The sequence below is a fragment of the Phoenix dactylifera genome, chromosome 3 (assembly GCF_051530095.1).
Source record: "Phoenix dactylifera cultivar Ajwa chromosome 3, Ajwa_hap1_PhDact_Kaust_v1.1, whole genome shotgun sequence".
Taxonomy (NCBI): domain Eukaryota; kingdom Viridiplantae; phylum Streptophyta; class Magnoliopsida; order Arecales; family Arecaceae; genus Phoenix; species Phoenix dactylifera.
The window spans coordinates 55,767,278-55,785,328 of NC_143192.1; the positions used below are offsets into that span (position 1 = coordinate 55,767,278).

Consider the following 18,051-nt stretch of genomic DNA (forward strand, 5'->3'; position numbering starts at 1 on the left):
AACAAGCATGTTTCCATTGCAATATATTTCTGAGGATTGGATTGGCAGCCTCATTGACAGGCAATTCGATATTTATCTATGATGGAACAATATTAGGATCCCCCTCGGGTCAAATTTGTGATACCTAAAACAGAAGAATGGCACACCGCAAGCTTGCCTATGTGGCCACCAATTTTGCAAATGGAACACGGCACGAAGGTAGCGATATAGTTGCATGAGATTCTATGGGTATTGATATAAAAATACGTGGGGATGCAATGCTACTCCCAATTGTATTTGTAACAAGAAATTATGGTGCAACACTCTTAGAAAATGGAAGGCAAAGCTCTTGAACAAGGACCATGAATTCCCGGTCAGAACAAGGACCACAAATTCGGATTATATTAGTGGCCTAGCAAAAATTTCAAAAGCTTGAAACTTATTCATTAACTCCTAGATTGTTCAACACTTAATTTTCAAGTATGGATCTGCTTTGGTGATGGGGTGGCATCACCTTATATGTACAGCTAATCATCTAGGTGTTGACATCAGATGCATGCTTCCAAAAAGAAACAAACAAACAAACAAACAAACAAAAGTTCAAATAGCCAACCAAGCCAGACCGTCCATGCACATGTTTTGTCACCTTTTGATATAGCTTATCAAGGAATCAAGGAATCTTGTAAGGTAAAAATTGTGCACCTAGTAAGACAAATGTAAAACAATTCTTCGTCATCACGCTGACCTAATATTTGAGATAATAGGATTGTTTTAAATAATTTAATTTAAAAAAGAATATTGTGTGTGATAACCACTCCACTCCTTCACTCAATTTCAAGTCCTACATGGCAATTAAGTGTTGTGATGCACTTGCATTTTCCGCGTTTCCCTATATAACATATTTTATATAGGAACCACCGTCTTTCTATATCCTCAAGATCAATTTTGATAGCAATGTACTCGAGAGAGGTGATATAGATAGAGCAGATTTCATTATTCAAAGTGAGAGTAGTGCTTTCATAGTTGCTAGTGGTGCTAAATTTTTTCTATATCATGATTTCAATGGCAGAGTTGCAGGTGGAACTGAATTATGCTGTATACAAATTACAAGCTTTATAGATTTATCTGGAGGATAATTCTATCAGATGGCTTTCTGACTTACCTGGAGATAAGGATAGGCTTCATCCTATTTTATAGAAGTGTTAGAGACTATTGTGATCACTACTATATTTTGAGATTTTGCATATTTATAAAAAAATGAACAATACAACTGATTGGATAGTATCATGTACAGCGAATCATATGGGATCCACTCTCTAGGTATCCTCACCTGTTCTTTCTACCTAGTTTTCTAATATTTTATTTTTTGATTCCAATTAATATATTTTTTTTAGTTAATTTAAATCATCCGATCCATAAAAAATAAAAATTGTGATGTGCATGGCTTTGTAAGCATCGAGTTGGTTTAGACCATTCTCCAAGAAGTATCATGCAAGTATTTATCATTCATGCGAAATTACTTCGTAGAGAAGGAAGACGAAGAAGGAAAAGCCAGCAAAAAGTAGGAAGGTTTGAAACGCTAGTGGTTGGTTTTATTGAAAGAGAATCTTTTCTCCTTTTTTTTTTTTTATTAAAAGAGGCAAGCCTTTACGGAGCAAATCAGGCATTATGTAAAAGGAGAGTGGCACATGCGTGATTTCAAACGCTAACGTGTCGAAACCGTTGGCCGAAAAAGAACTAGTTTTGGCGGTTTTATTCGGGTACTCCTAGGCCTTGCCGTTCTCCGTCTCGGGACGGAGTTCTCCGGAGACAAGTCTCTTCCCGAGGCCGAAGCCGCCCGATCCTATTTTGCTTTCTCTTTTTCAATCCATCTCGATTCGATTCGATGATTGCGCGCGCGAGAGAGAGTAGACGATGGGCTTTGTGGGCACTTTCTTGGGGATCGTCGGCTTCGGATTCGGCGTTCCCATCGGGATTCTTCTCGGCTATTTCTTGTACATATACTTCCAGCCAACTGATGTTGAAAAAGAGGTCAGATTTTTTTCTTCTGAATCCAATTCCTCTTTTTGTTGTTATAGTGTTTTTAGAATTCGATGATTTTCACTATTGATTCATTATTCTTTTTTTTTTCGTGCAAGAACCAAGAAAGTCGATGAGAATTTTTCTCATGTTTTTTCCCTTTTCCTTTTCGTAATAGATTTTGAGATAAAAATGTGATCTTTCTTTGCTTTCTGTTCTTCTGAAGCCGGCGTTGTTTGGTCTGCTGTGCCGGAAACCCAATAGGAAAAAAGGCTCTGATTTTGGCCTTTTTCTTCGTTGTTGGTTCTCTTCGATAGTTTTAAAAAGAGCGGCGTTGTTGGGTCTGTCTTTTGAACACCTGATGGATTGAGTGAGAAACGAGATGAGGGTTTTGGCAAATTTCTTGATGTCGGTTTTTGATCGAACCTGATGTTCTGTTGTTGATTTCCTTTGACTGTGGAGGAAGCCCGATGAGAGTGTTCTTCTGATTTGGGTTTTGTTTCCTTGGCGTTTAGACATCACATGAAAGAATTGGCTGATTTGTTTTCTTTCTTCCTGCTGTGCATGTTTTCCAAACTCAGTATAAGACATTGTTCGATGGGACTGCAGACTGTCTTATAGGAATATCTTTGCTTGCTTGAGCGAACTTCAGTAAGAATTTTTTTTTTGGTTGAGTTGTTACCTTTTTGGTTCGGATCAAATGACTCTATTGTTCAACCATATTTTAGCATAATTCTAGTAAGAGTGCCTTTGAATTAGTCTTTTATAAAATGAATTCCTATTTTAGATGCTGTAGCTGCTAAAGTGTAAGATTTTTGTGACATTATGGTCCTGATTTGACTTGCCTCACTTTTCTGAAAAAAAGTACTGAAATAATCTATCTTATTGGGTTCTGATATTTTCTTCTTTTTTTTCCTGACTTGCTGTACTGGATCTTCAACGTGATATTTATATATAATTTCTCTGTTTTAATGCATTTTTGGCAAAAGTTGGATGTTGATGCTTCATATAAGAAAGACTGGGAAAACCAATCCGGCTGCATTGAAAGAGATCTTGAAATGAGCAATGCACAGCTATGTTGGCCAGTCCTGTCAAGAACCAAAAACTTCAGAAATTATTATCATTATTTTTTTGGATCATCAACACTTATTGTGCATATGGATATAATTAGGTACACATGTTAAATTGCTCATGTAGTAATTTTTGTTTATCCTTTTTTCTTGTGCTTCCTTCTGGCAGGAACCAATTATAAGACCCTTGAATGAGTTAGATTCAAAAACCTTGCATGCACTCCTACCTGAGATTCCATCGTGGATGAAAAATCCTGATTGTGACCGGGTCAGTTTGTTTATATCCTTGCAGAGCTTTTCCATATTCAGATCTTTATTGGCTTAATTATGATCTCTTGCAAATTCAGTTCTTTCTCCAAGGCCTTGTAGGACCAATTGAATCATCATAATGTGTTGTAACTTGTTAGATCCATGTTTAACCAGGAACAGTTTTTTTTTGTAGCAAGGGAAATGCGATCTTTAGTATGCTCTAATTGAACAGCACAAAGCACAAAGTTTGAGAATGGACAACCTACAAATGAGGGAGATCTAGCTTGAACAATCTCTCCAATTGCCATGGCAACTTATAGTTTGTTGGCAAAAGTACGGCTTTGGTGCCCATGTTCCAATCATCCAATTGGTTGTCTATAAGCACCACAGTGAAGTTCCTGGACCAAAGAACTAAGGTCCTATAAGGATTTTGACTTCTAACTAAGTTTTGGAGATGGTGCAATTACTGATATTAGCAACATGGCAGCTAATGTTAGCAGTCCAAGTTGGATTGATGATCTCCAATTAGTGTCAATGCCAAGTGGACATAAAGATGTTTTTCTAGGTAACTGTCATACCAAGACATCTTAGAAAAACCAAAGGATGGGAAGCATAATGACATGCACTAAATTCTACTTAGGATTTTTGATGTGATCAAAGTTTTAAGTATAATACTGAATTTACAAAAGAAAATTGTACACTAAGTCATCACATGGAGCACACATATATGCATCATAACAATTGTGTCCTAGCAATTTCATTGCTCTGCCTTAGTAAATGTGTATATTTTGTTAAGAGTTCTTCCCCTTTTCTTTTGCAGGTTGACTGGATGAATCAATTTATGTTTGATATATGGCCGTACCTAGATAAGGTTCTTCAACTTTTATATGTTTCATTCAGTAGAGTTGAATTTTTTGTTGTTTTTCTTAGAATAGGTATTTCTGCAGGTATTTGATAATGACTTCACTTGGTGCTCATTGTCTTAAAATTGTATGAATGAACACAGGCAATATGCAGTACAATAAGAAGCACAACAAAGCCAATATTTGATCAATATATTGGGAAATATTGCATAGAATCAATTGAATTTGACCATCTAACTCTTGGTACTCTTCCACCTACAGTTCATGGTGCGTTTCTTTTCTCTTCCTCTAAGCACTAGCATTAAGTAAAAACCTTTCAGAATGCAGCATAGGAAAAAACTCTGGCAATTTCACTTTGGTGAATAAATCTTTTTTAATATTTTGAATATGATTGCATGAGTCTTGGATTGAAGTAGGAGATGAACTTGACTGATGTGTCATATCATCTAAGCACATGATCATTCATGACATGTAACTGAGAAATATTTAAAACTATGAGGTAATCTAAGTGCAGTTCTCCATGTAAAGTGCAGTAAATTCTGTACGGCATCTGCTTAAAATCTGCTCATAAAATAGACATAGTTTTTTCTTTTCTTTTCTTTTATAAGAAATTTTGATGATGTGATTTATTGCAGGCAAACTTCTGCTATATTTGTGTCATAATTTCCAAATATATTATTATTGTTGCATTCCTTAAATTGTTTTCTGCACTAGAACAATTTCTGCAATCTGAAGGTTTTTAAATAAGCCTTTTATTTATAATAAATGAGGGTGTGTGTGTGTGTGTGTGTGTGTGTGTGTGTGTGTGTGTGTGTTCTTTTAGCCTTAAATTGTTTTCTGCACTAGAACAATTTCCAAATATATTATTATTGTTGCATTCCTTAAATTGTTTGACTTGCCTTTTATTTTTAAATAAGCCTTTTATTTATTAATGTCAGTTCAATTTTCAAAAGTTAACTAAAACTCAACAAAATTATTTATATTAACATGGTGAGCTGGTTTAAAATGTTCTTTTAGGTTTTTCTTGGTTGTTTGTTTGTCCTTTGATACTCACTCTCTTAGGGTATTAAGATTTGATGTTAGTAAACTTCATTCTTTCTCTTGCTTATCTTGTTCATCTTTCCGATCTAACAGGTGTTAAAGTTTATGAAACTCAAGAGAAACAATTAGCTATTGAGCCTGGGGTGCGTTGGGCTGGCAATGCCAACATATCTGTAATCCTTAAGCTTTTGTCTTTCAGAGTAACAGTGCAGGTCAGATATGTTCCAAGTCATACCAGGGGATAAAACAATATGCAACATATGCAACTAATAAGACATTTTTGGTGTTCACAGCTGCTGCAATTACAAATATTTTTGGTACCACGGATTACTCTAAAGCCACTTGTGCCAAGCTTTCCATGCTTTGCAAATTTGAGTGTGTCTTTAATGGAAAAGGTAATTGAATGTGTGTGTGTCCTTGTGTGGGTACGCATGTTGCGCGTGCCTGCTTGCGTGCATGTGCGTGTATGTGCGCACGTATGTACGTATTGTTAGATGATATTTCACAGCAAAGCTACTGATCTTCTTCTTCAATCTTATTGCAGCCACGTGTGGACTTTGGACTTAAGTTGCTGGGTGGAGATATCATGGCAATACCCGGCCTGTATCGGTTTATTCAGGTCTTAACTTCTATCTGTTTGGGTTAGAATTAAGTTTGAAGATGATAACTGGTTATGGAATTTAGTGGAGTACATTTGGTGAACTGTCTGCAAATAAATTAGCAAAATACACCATGACAATGCATTTGTAACTTTAAACATTATTAGAGATTCTAGAGGTTTTCTTTTTTCCTTTTATGAACGCTCTTTCTTTTAAATATAGATGATGATCAAATTTTTTCTCCAGTCAGCTTTACTTGAATTTCTAATAAGTCGAAAGAAAAGGATAGGAGAATCAAGAAATATTTGTGGAAAATTGCAAGCAGGATAGTCACCTCTTAGGTCATGAAACCTCTCCTTAAGAGGCTAGCAAAGCATCACAGTGCCCTTCTTTTATACTAGTCAGAGGAGGAGGTAGTGTCTACTTATGAATAGTAACTCAGATTTATTATAAACAATAAAATTTATCCATTTTGTTTTTCTTTTCTTTCTTTTTTGATGGAAGGGGAGAGGGGAATCCTAACTGTAGTGTATCTCTAGTTGAATTTTTTTCAGATTAGAAGTTATGTTCCAATTGAACTTAGCATATATAGTAAGTGACAATGACCATAACAACTGTTCACCAGGTTGACCCACTATAGTGCTTGTCAACATGTTGTTTTGACACCTTAAACGCTGAAGTCAGGCATCAGGTGGGGAATTATTGCTTCTGGATATTACATTGAATGATTAAAGGGTGGATTAGTAAATGCTGCACCAGATTTTGTTTTTTTGGTACTTGCCCTATGTGGGACTTATATGAACCATGGTTTTGGTGATCCTCCTGGATCACTATTTGTTTGGTTTAAGATTCTAACATTAAGACTTGTAGGAATTACTTACGGTTTAGTGTATCTTAAGCGTGGAAATCGCAAACATGTAAACCTGTTCTAATATTAATATTTCTTATGAATAAAGATATGCAAGATCAAATGATACAAAATATACAAGGAGTCAAGTGCACAGAGAAACAATTTAGCTCAATCTTAGTTTATGCCAATCATGCAAGCAAAAGATCTTATGGATTTATAGTAATTGAAAATATGCAATTACTAAATTATTTTATGTCATGCATGTGGCATGTGAGCAATATATTTTAATGTTTTATCTTTACAATGCATAAAATTACATAATTGTGGTCCAACCTCCCCTCCCCACTACTCTTATCAATCCTGATAAAAAAAGGGCCTAAACCCATCTTACCATCTCCCATTCCAAATCCATCATGCTTATTTCTCTCCACACACTCATTCTCTTCTAAATCCGTGTTATTCACTGCCCTCATTCCCCTCGCTTACGCTTTGGCTTGATCCACATGCTATGACATAGGCTAGACCTTATCCCTCGGCTTCCTCTAGTAGCTCTTAAAGTCCTTTTAATGCGTAAATTAGTGTTGCTCAGCTTTTTGACTTCGACCTTACCCTTCTCTTTATGCTCTATCAAATGTCTAATCTTCAAGCTTGGCCAAGTCATCATATCCCTTGACATTCTACTGTCTCATCAGCAACACCCTCCATTCTCTTCACCAGTAGCTCCACTATGGCCACATCTTACCACTTCTTTCCTCCAGTGCCATCTCCACCTCCTAACTAATGAGTAAACCATGTCAACAAGGCTTTGACCAAGCTTGTTGCCACCACATTCCCTAACTCCATTGTTACTATGAGTCAAGGTTCACCGAACCATCCCGAATCAAGTGGTTTGGGGCATACCAAACCAAACTGGTCCTTAATTTTGCCACATCGAAATGATATAAAAGGCAGTTCAAGGGTTTCCACTTTTGTTCGCTTAGTTTCTTTATCTCTGGCATCCTCTCGTGCTTGTCTTCCCCTCGCCGACCAACAACAATACGGATTGCCCCAGTTAAGCCCCTTATCTCTCCCTCCCTCTCTCTTCCCCCCCTCTCTCTCTCCCCCTCTCTCTTCCTCCCTCTTCCGAGTGGGGTTTCCTTGACACTACCATCTTTGTTCTAGACCGGTCCCTATTGTCTTCGCTTCGGAACAGGGGAGAAAGGGAATGAATCTTTGTATGTGGAATAGGGGAGAAAGGGAATGAATCTTTGTATGTGGAATAGGGGAGAAAGGGAACGAAGCAGAGGATCGCAATTGCGGTCCTCTATTTCGAACTCCTTTTTATGTTCAAATCTCGAATTGAAGTTAGCAAACCATTTGCTGACTTTCATTTGTGAACTCAACAAACCATCTGCCAACTTCAATTCAAAATATGAAAATATAAAAAAGGTCCAAAACATCTTAGAACAATATGGTACGGACCCATACTATGCCGAACTAGTCGCCGGTACGCCCTCCGGTACTGGTTCAGCAAACCTTGCTATGAGTTCTTTCCTCGTAGATTTATTTAGGATGTTTTTTAAGTCTGTAAGGTTATCTCTTGATAAATATACATATATCTAGATAAATACACATACATATGCTCATGTGGTAATGGATTTAATGTTCTGAAAATGTAGCTAAGTAGTTTTTCCCTATGCCACAATGCATGGATGATTTACTCAGTTTGTTTCATAGCACCTTCAAATATAGGCTAAAATTCTTGTGGTTTAGGATAACCCCAAATCATAGATAAAGATTGATCGGGATATCCTCAAATCATAGACTAAGATAACCGTTTGTTAATGAAAATTTGCTAGTTCAGCTGGTTAGCATCCCTATCACTTGGAAAGAGGTCCAGTGTTCAAAGCCTGGTGGTAGCATTCCCTCCATGTTTCTCAAAAAAGAGAACTGATGGTTTACTAATCACATGATGTATATATATAGTTTTTTAAAGCATTTGAATTTTTTGTTAGGTATTTAGGGTCTTGCGGATCATGATAAATGGTGTGCCATTGATTTGGATTTCCTATAAGTCGTTATAGGATAACTATGTTAGATATTCTCTTCTCTACGCATGAAGATACATACATGTGCACATGGATACAAATGCACTCCAATAAGGAATTGAAGAGAGAATTTGGTGTGGTTGCTTACTTTTCTTCTGTAATTTAATGAAAATGAAAGTTTACTCTAAAATCATGTATTAGCATGTAGAACAAAGACTTTATAAAAGTAGAACTAACTGCTCTTCTATGATTCTTGTCTGCCATTTACAGGAAACAGTTGCAACACAAATTTCAAATCTCTACCATTGGCCCAAAGTTCTAGAAGTACCAATTCTAGATGGTGCTAGGTGAGCTCAAGTGCAACAATTCTTCATGATTATCTTTTATGTTTTAATGATCAGTTTTAGTTCTTCCAATTTTTCTATTGTTCTGGGATTATAACAACACTTTCTTATACAAATATCATTAGAAATGGAATGTCAAAAATCAAGAAAGAAGTAAATATCTAAAGGTCACCTATACAAAACAGGTTTTTTGATGCTTGCAGTGTGGAAAAAAACTGGTTTCTGGCAGACTCACCTTGAGATGTCGCACTGACTTGCCTAGTTAATTTATGATGTTAAATCTTGAATGTTTTGAAATAGCCTAATAAATAATTGCATTCCATTTTGTTGATTGATTTCCACAGTATGCTTCCTAGAGAAACTGTTACATAATTATTATTGATCGGATAGTCTGAAGTTTTGATATCTCCTTTTTATAGTGGAGCCACAAAGAAGCCTGTTGGTATATTACATGTGAAGGTTGTTCGTGCACTTAATCTACGCAAAATGGATTTCCTTGGTAAATCTGATCCATATGTTAAGCTCAGACTGAGTGGGGAGAGACTACCATCGAAGAAAACCTCGATAAAGATGAGTAATCTGAATCCTGAATGGAATGAACAGTTCAAGCTTATAGTGAAAGACCCTGAGACTCAAGTTCTTGAGCTGCATGTCTATGACTGGGAAAAGGTTTAGCTCCCTGCATATGTTAATTCATACATGTTTTTCATTTTTTATTCTTGTGAATGACTGGATGTCATATCTAAAGTTGCAGTCATTTGTATGATAGGTTAAAATGCATGATAAGCTGGGCATGCAAGTAATTCCCCTTCGCTTGCTTACTCCTCATGAGACAAAGACGTTCACGGTTGATCTTCTCAAGAACTTGAACCCCAATGATCTACAAAATAAAAGAAACAGAGGAAAGCTTGTAGTGGAGTTGACATTTGATCTTTTTAAAGAAGAAAATGGCACGTTAAGTGGTACTTTAGATGGAGATGTTAAGCATAGTAGCATCAGCAGGGCTTCCCATGATGTATCGTCTGATGGTGGGGTTTTGTTGGTAACCATTGAAAGTGCCGAAAATGTAGAAGGAAAGCATCACAATAACCCTTATGCACTGATCCTTTTCAGAGGAGAAAAGAAGAAAACTAAGGTGAGTTTAAATCACTTATTGAGCTATCATTCTTAATGTTGGCAACTATAATTTATTGCTGTTTTCTTGGTTGCATGTGTGTCCTCGGCTGTCACTCTCTGACTTAATACATCTCCATTGAGGTGTTTAACACATATTGAGCGAGATCTTTCTACTTTACAATCCTTTTCCAACATTTTATCTTGCAGTTCATCTGTCTATTTGCCATAAGTAAGCTAATTGATGACTGGTTATGTCTTTTGCTGTGCTGGCAATGTGTGCCTCTTGATATATATCATTACTGCTTTTTTAGTGGTTCTTCAACCCCTTCTTGCATACATGCATGTGTGATCATTCTCATTTGATGTGTATAACTATTGTTCTATAAGTGGATGTGTATCCCCCATCCCCCAACCGCCTAAAAACACACAAAAAAGGAAATACAGGATTTTTCTTGTGCGTGCATGTGTGCATGCACTGTTGTATTAGTGAACCTTGAACTCCTGCTTACTTTTGTGTATGTATTGTATGAGCATGTCACTATTATTCTCAGCGGATCTCTAACCACCAGACCTTTTCTTTTCTTTTCTTTTCTTTTCTTTTGTGCACGCATGCATGTTCATGCTTGTGTCCCTGCTGTTTTAACAGTGGACCTCTAACCTCTAACCCCTTTTCTTCTTGGGTGTCTAAATCTTGTGTATCAAATTAACACTTCTTTTTGTTTTAAAAAAAAATGTTTTCCCTCATCCTTTGCTTTATTTTCTGGTTGTAACGCATCTTCCATTTTAATCCTCTATCCGCATTTGAGTTTAATGCCAGCATTTTGTGGCTTGACATTTTGTCAAATGGTATCATTAGTATTTAATATTAGTTATGCAAGAGCTGTCTACATTTTTTTGGTGCTATGACTGTCTGGATATCTGTTTTCTAATTTGTTTCTTTTTAAGTAGACAAGTACTTCCTGACATGACCTTCCTTTTTTCACTATCCTTTCCACAAAGTTCAATTTAATTCTCATGTGGAATCTTTTTATCTTGTTTGTTCCAACTAGTTTGATGCTACCAAATCTGATGCTATCTTCCACTTTTATTCGAGCCTGCTAAGATGATTCATCTTCTGTCATTGGTTTGGAGAAGCCTATTATTTGGAACTCCTGTGCTCTTAAACTTTTCCCCTTCTCCCCTGTCAGTTATTCTTTATGCTTGATTCAAATCTGATCAAAATGACTCCATTTCACATAGGACATCATTGTGTCTTGTTTTTGTCATTGATTGAGCATCGTTTCTATCTTTTTATACCTGGTGTATATTACGATCACAAGGCATGTCAAATTTGTAACTTATGTGAAGCTTTTTGTTTCGAAAAGGAGGTGAAAGGTCATTTTTTGATGTAAAAGTGGATGATCCATTTGTTCCCCTTAATTTCATAATTTAGAAATCGCATGTTTTACAACAGCAAGTACCCTTGTTACCTCTATTGTCAGTTTTTATGTTGATAAGCATCTCAATATTTCTTCCGTGTCGATCTATATTCAGATGATTAAGAAAAGCAGGGATCCCAGATGGAGTGAAGAATTCCAGTTCATGTTAGAGGAAGCCCCTATAGATGAGAAAATTCACATAGAAGTGATGAGCAAACGAAGAGGTTTCAGCTTTCATGGAAAGGTTAGGAAAATCCCGACAGTCCTCTTTGTTTTTATTTTCCTTTATGTTATTCCCTTCTAATTTCACCTCTTTTAATGCCATAGGAATCAATGGGGCACGTAGATATCAATCTTTCAGATGTTGTCAACAACGGCCGCATAAACGAAAGATATCATTTGATAAATTCGAGGAATGGAATGATAGACGTTGAGATTAAATGGAGCACTATTTGATGTTATGACCATAAATGTTGCATATTCATCGTAAGAGAGCTGTTTGATTTTCCATTTGTACATTCATCATGAGAGTTTGTGTTATGAACAACTAAATTATTGGAACATATCAGAGGAAAAAACACCATCAGAATATATACAACCTATAATTCTTTTCCATAGCACTTGTGTGAATTGAATGAGTGATACACGTCGACTTGATAGAGAACCAGTTAGGGTTGTTTTGATAACATCTCTCATTGGACATCCTTTTTTATTTAAATCAAAATGCTAGGAACTGTAAATTTTAGAATTAAAGATAAGTTAAAGATCATTAGAATTTGATGATGATCATTATTTAGTTCTTTTAGATGAAAAGATCATTTTTATTTAATTTCTCATTATAATTATATATGATGCAATGATGGATCCTCAAAATTTTTATAACGTTATAAAAATCGTTATTTCAAACATCGCACCTTGGCCGCATGAAAGAGACGAGTGAGGAAGCGCACCTCGCCAGCCGCCTGGTGGGAGGTGGCCGCGATGCCTCATCCAAGTTCAGGAGCTTGGGCTGTCACCGGTCGGTGAACAGCTCGAGAGAGACCTAGAAAACAGGCCGCGGCGGATTCTGCCGAGAAGATTTTAGATGCTCTGTATCCAGAGGCCGCTACAACTGGACCTTGGGTGAGCAGGGGTGTGGCCAGCGATGGCGAGGATGGAGATCCCCATCTACGGAAATCAGAGCTTATGTAGTGGCACACTGAAGATTGTGTGAGAACTGTGCGAGCGAATGTTTTGGGGGGTGGCTTCCGGCCCCAAGCCAGCCCCCAACATTGGTACTTTCATAAGGATACTTCGGAGGAAAAGTTTCTCCAAAGAGATAACGCCTTCTAACAATAGTGCTTTCATTGAGAGACTTTCGAAGGAAGGTCTCTCCAAAGAGGTAACACCTTTAAATCCAAGAAAATTTCAGATTTGGGTTGGAATAAGGAGTTTTACATTACATTGCATGCTTAGAAGTGAGGTTTGCTTCTTGATACCTTCATATTAATTGTTGAGCTTGTGGAAGGGTACATTAGAAGTTTATTATGCATGCATTGGGTACTTAAATTTCTGCAACATTGCATTCTTATTTGCAAAAAGAGGAGTGTGCACTTTGTTTTTGTGAAGGAAACAGATTGATCCTTCTATATTGCTCATCATAGGAATGGTACCAATGAGAAGGCTAATGGTAGTACCCGGCTCTATTTGACCCAACTATTCGGTGTAGGGTATATTAGAGACGGCATAAGAGGAAGGCTAGTGGTAGTACCTCGTGCCCTTTTCCAACTCCCGGATAGAGAGCAAATAGAGTATCAAGACGTCTCTTTCGGGGTGAGAGATTTCTAATTTGTAAACTCTTGTAATTGGAGAAGATTGAGTGGTGTTTATTCCAAAATTTTGATAAAAAAGAGGAGAGTCGGATCATCCCTTGGGTGACGGCCAAAGGAGGTTTGAAGTGACGATGTGGGATGAAAATGCGCGGCTTGAGGCTTTAGAGGGGAGTTCTCAACACCTAAACTGAACTCTTGAAAGTCGAAACCGAACTCTTGAGAATATATCAATTACCCTAGCCGGTGTAAATGCCCACCTAGAAAGATTAGAAAGGAGAGTTAGTGAAAATGAAGAAAGAAGAAAAGAGCAAGAAGTGAGGAAAAGAGAAGAAAAAAGAAGAGAGGAAAAGATGGAGAGTTAGGGGAGACCAATCATAATTTCTTATAGATTTATGCTAATGTTGGAGGGTGGCTTTCGGCCCCAAGCCACCCCCCAACATTGGTGCTTTCATTGAGATGCTTCCGAGGAAAAATCTCTCCGAAGAAGTAATGCCATCCAACAGTATGTTTAGTCTCACATTGATTATTTGTTGGATAGATTTTGGATGCTTATATAGAATCAAAAAATTCAAATAATACATTCTAGCAAACCATTTTGGGTGAGGTCTTGAGTTGTTACAAATGGTATCAGACCAGATCCGTTTCATAACCAATGTGGACTAGGAGACGATGATCTGTGCAAGTGCGTGTTTAGTGAGTACTTATACAGGATCAAGAAATTCAAATAATACATTATGCCTAGTTATTTTGGGTAACGTCTTAGAGTGACTCTTTAAATTACTTATAAGATTGTTCAGCTTGTTAAATAGTTTAGCAAGTCACTTATTTTAAAAAAAATTATTGCTCTTTTGTGTTTTTTTTTTGTGTAAATTTTTTATAAATAGTTTATATAAACTTTTCTTTAAATAATAAAGGCCGGTGGCTTTGACTCGCTTCATAAGGAAAAAAAAAAAAGAGAAAAAAGAAAAAATGGGGGGCTCGTAGTTCCATTGTTCGCATTACTCGACCTTGGTCTCTACCACTTCTATCTGTATGACGGTTGTCACCTACAATATGGCTCTGCTCCAGGAGAATCCTACAGCTGATCGTTTCATTCAGTGGTTTTCAGATGAAATTTCTGTAACAAATCCTACTGACTCCTGGAAATGGCGTAGATGATGTTCCTTGTTGGAGAGTGGAGAAATCCGGAAGGAGAAGGCAGGTTGACCAAACAGCTGAAGAAATATGAATCCTCCTCTAATTGGAGCCACAGATTTGGAATTTCTCAAGATGTTGTAGGATTCCTCAGGTCAAAATGTAAATTTGGTGCAAGACACTCAAGACTTTTAAACGTAATGAAAGAAAAAAGCGAAATATTTCACATTTGACGGCAGATCAGGTAGTATTGAATTCATATTAAAAAAAAGAGTTGAAGTAAAATCAAATCGTAATTTATCTGATGATAAAAAAGAAATGAAATAAAATTCTTGCGTTCAGGCTTATATAGTTGCACACTGAAGATACAGAGCTTCTTCAAATTACTTAGAAGATTGTTCAGCTTATTGAATTGTTTAATAGGTCTACTTACATATTCCTATCTTTTGTAAAAAAAATTTATTGCTCTTTTTTTTTTTTTCTTGCAAATTCTTTATAATTAGTTTTATAAATTGTTTTTTTAATAAAAATCGGATGGCTTTCCCTCCTCTTCATTAAGAAAAAAAAAAAAAAAAAATCTTGCGTTCGGATTAGGTTGGATTGCCCAATATCCCCGAATCCGATGCGGTTTTGAGTTGGGCCGGGATTTTAACGCAAATCCACCCAGGCCGTGCCTAAAGCAACCCATGCCCGGCCTAGTTCTAGTTGCGCTCCATGTGAGTTGGGGTTGGGCCGGCCAATTACCACCCCGATAGTTTTCCGCGGGCCAGGGCCAAGACCGTTGGCTCTCGTGAACTCAAAAGAAGGGTTTAGGGTTTTGTTCTCCCTTCTCCACCTCGAAACCGTCTCTCTGATGCTCTTCCGATGGAAGCTCCGACCTTTCGTCCCTCTTCCGCCTCCAGCCCCCAAGCCCTCGTTTTCCTCGGCTGCGGACGCGGCGGAGGAGCATCTTCTTGATTCGTCGACATATTCCGGGAGAGACATTTCAATCCTAGCGGAACGAGCGCCCGGGCCACTGTTCCGCCGATCGAATCGGATGCGGGATGGTCGGGAAGCTTGCGGCGCTGGGAAAGATGGGATCTTAATGGACAGGATGTGGTTTCGAGCACTAGAGTTCGGGACGCTAGGATTTCTCGACTGCAGGCTTGCCATGCTTTGGCTCGGGAAGGGAGGTTGAGGAGATGAAGAGGGTTTTGAGGCAAATGCCGGACCAAGAAGGTTAGTTGATTTTATTTAAAAGAAGAATTAAAAAAAAAAAAACAACTTTTAGCTTTGAAAGCATTTAAGTCTTTGTTCTATTGTATATTAGATTTGATGACCCCCTCTCTATTGATGTTCTATTCTATTGTACTTTCTTTTGTTATTTAATTGCTGTCTTTTTTTTTTTAATATTGGCAAGCGTTTTACTGCGATCATTGCTTCCACCATTTTGGATGACCTACTGTTGTTTTAATGTCAATTGTCAAGATTGATTTTTGGAACTAGTATTTCTTGATTTTGATAATAGAAGCATGCAACCTTGTCTTAGATTAATCTAAGTCCATGTCTTTTCATCGTAAAGATTTCGTTACTTCATCATTTACTAGATGCATGGCTAAGGCAAGAATATATGAACTAGCGTTTTCCAAGCAATAAGGTCCCGTGAAAATCAAAATCCTGATGCAAGCGCACAAACAAGCGGGTAAACTTTCCATCTAAGAGCCTATTTGGGAAATTCAGTAGGATTGGACCCACTCTAGGGGAATTGGGTCCTGCTCAACCTCTTTTTTCGAACGACCCATCCTAGTCTTGGTCTAAATCCCATCTATGAGCCTATTGGACTGCAGGCTGGAGAGGGATTGGGTTGATATGAGCTTTATTTAAAAAGGTTGTGTAATCCATAATCCAACGGGCAATCCAGCCCAATTCTGCTAGATTTTCCAAACAGGCTTTATGTTGATAGGTGTCATAAAAAAAGAAATTGGTTTATTATTTTTTTATATATCTCTTCTTTGCATTTTGATATACTTTGTGCAATGCAGTTAACAGCTGAGCTTAGCCAACAATTGTTAACTAAGTTGGTTGGCACCTACTTGCCCTTCAAGAGGTCCAGGATTCAAATCCTAGGTATTGCTCCAAATAGTTGATAGCTAATTTAAGCAACTTACTTATGTCATTGTTTTTCTTTAGGCTCTAATTTGGCACCAGCCCTTTGTGCATTGCTGCAGAATAACTTCAGAGACTGGGTTTCTTTGTGTATAGTATGGGACGTTCTTTTAGTGTGGTTATTTTCTCCCGTCTCTTTGATGTTTTTTTTTTCTTCAGTGCTTACATTTGGTTTGACTAGTTATTTGCATTTAAGCCACTTTATTGGCTATAGACATGACCTTTTGTTTTCTGTAATGATTTTTCAGTAGCCATGGATGTTATTATGTTCGCTCTTTGCTTCTTATAGTTATTGATTACATTTCCATAGAGTCTTAAGAATCCTTATCTACCCCTTGCTTATTTCAAGTCATGAATTCAAATGTTGCTGACTATCAGCTGGATACTGATGTTTTGAATGGTAGTTGGTGGTTGATCAGGAATATGTTCATGCTATGCAGGGGGCGGCCACCTGCTTTTCATCATTTCATGTCGACATACTGGAATGGATCCCCCTCCTCCGCCACCCCCTCCTGAGGTGCCTCTCCTCCCGCCAGCACCCGCGCCACCACCGGTTGGTTTCCTGGATTTATGGTGAGTTGTCAATTACTGCTTCTTCCGACAAACAAAAATGCAGCTCCCTTGTTTTACAGTGGAATTGCAAACTAATTTGGCTTGTCCAAAAAATTATTTTTCTCCCTTATAAACATTGCAGCTTATGGTGTCTCTGCTGCTGCGGATTATTCACAAGCTGCTGTCCGCCGCTGTTTGAACCAGAACCCCCGCCACCGTGATCTCATTTTTTGAAAGAATCTTTAGTGTTTGGGTACAGCATGTGGTTCGACATACTACTATGAAAAAATTTGTTGTTTTCTGATAGTTTGTTACTAAAAAGGCAGCAATTCTCCGTTTTCCTTCTAATCACACTGAGGGTAAACTATGTAGCTTGAATGAAAAGTTTTCCACTTCTAATGCCGTTCTCTTTTTCGTGCTTCTTCATCCTTGCTTGACTGCTGTTATCGAGAAGCAGAAAGCATGTTGAATATTGAATGTAAGAGCAAATCTCTCTGAATAAATTTTCAATTTACTTTGGTAATCATTTTGTTCTTAATGAGAAAAAGTACAGAGGCCCTATATTTGTATTTATCCGCATAGAACAGTGAAATGTTTGGAATGGAATATTTGTGATTGGACCTTGTCATCATTGTTATGTAGCTATAATCTCTTTTGATTTTAGTTAATAGGGAAAATGCACAATATAGTCCTAAGTACAAAGATTAAATAACAGAGAATTGGAGTATGCTTCCTTCTTGAAGAAATCGGGTCAAATTGGTAGAAAAATCTTTGTTCAAGTTGTTCGTTATGTGGTGAATGGCATTCCATGGTGTTTTTTTTTTTCGTTTTTCA

General features: G+C 37.3%; 1 protein-coding gene and 1 long non-coding RNA gene across 4 annotated transcripts; both read left to right on the forward strand.

Annotated features, from left to right (window-relative positions):
- Positions 1–1,640: 1,640 nt before the first annotated feature.
- LOC103706456 (synaptotagmin-3-like) lies at positions 1,641–12,190 on the forward strand. Of its 2 annotated transcripts, XM_039116445.2 has the most exons (12): positions 1,641–2,010; positions 3,238–3,336; positions 4,138–4,188; positions 4,324–4,447; positions 5,315–5,433; positions 5,515–5,616; positions 5,766–5,840; positions 8,968–9,044; positions 9,461–9,710; positions 9,811–10,176; positions 11,691–11,819; positions 11,903–12,190. In XM_039116445.2, exons 1-12 carry the CDS (start codon positions 1,894–1,896, stop codon positions 12,029–12,031), a joined length of 1,638 nt encoding a protein of 545 aa, XP_038972373.2. In that variant the 5' UTR covers positions 1,641–1,893; the 3' UTR covers positions 12,032–12,190. The 2 variants fall into 2 exon arrangements, with proteins under 2 accessions (XP_038972373.2, XP_038972390.2); XM_039116462.2 differs by lacking the exon at positions 3,238–3,336 and having other exon boundaries at positions 1,748–2,010.
- A 3,129-nt stretch (positions 12,191–15,319) lies between these two features.
- On the forward strand, positions 15,320–17,790 carry LOC103706457 (uncharacterized). 2 transcript variants are annotated; one of them, XR_015976830.2, is made up of 3 exons: positions 15,320–15,738; positions 17,070–17,238; positions 17,360–17,790. It is a non-coding gene; the product is annotated as an uncharacterized LOC103706457 (long non-coding RNA). The 2 variants fall into 2 exon arrangements; XR_603977.6 differs by having other exon boundaries at positions 15,327–15,738; positions 17,106–17,238.
- The last annotated feature ends 261 nt before the right edge of the window (positions 17,791–18,051 follow it).

Coding starts and splice junctions, on each gene's coding strand:
- LOC103706456 (XM_039116445.2), top strand. CDS start 1,894: ATGGGCTTTGTGGGCACTTTCTTGGGGATCGTCGGCTTCGGATTCGGC. Junction 4,189..4,323: donor TATGGCCGTACCTAGATAAG/GTTCTTCAACTT, acceptor GAATGAACACAG/GCAATATGCAGTACAATAAG. Junction 11,820..11,902: donor GTTTCAGCTTTCATGGAAAG/GTTAGGAAAATC, acceptor TTAATGCCATAG/GAATCAATGGGGCACGTAGA.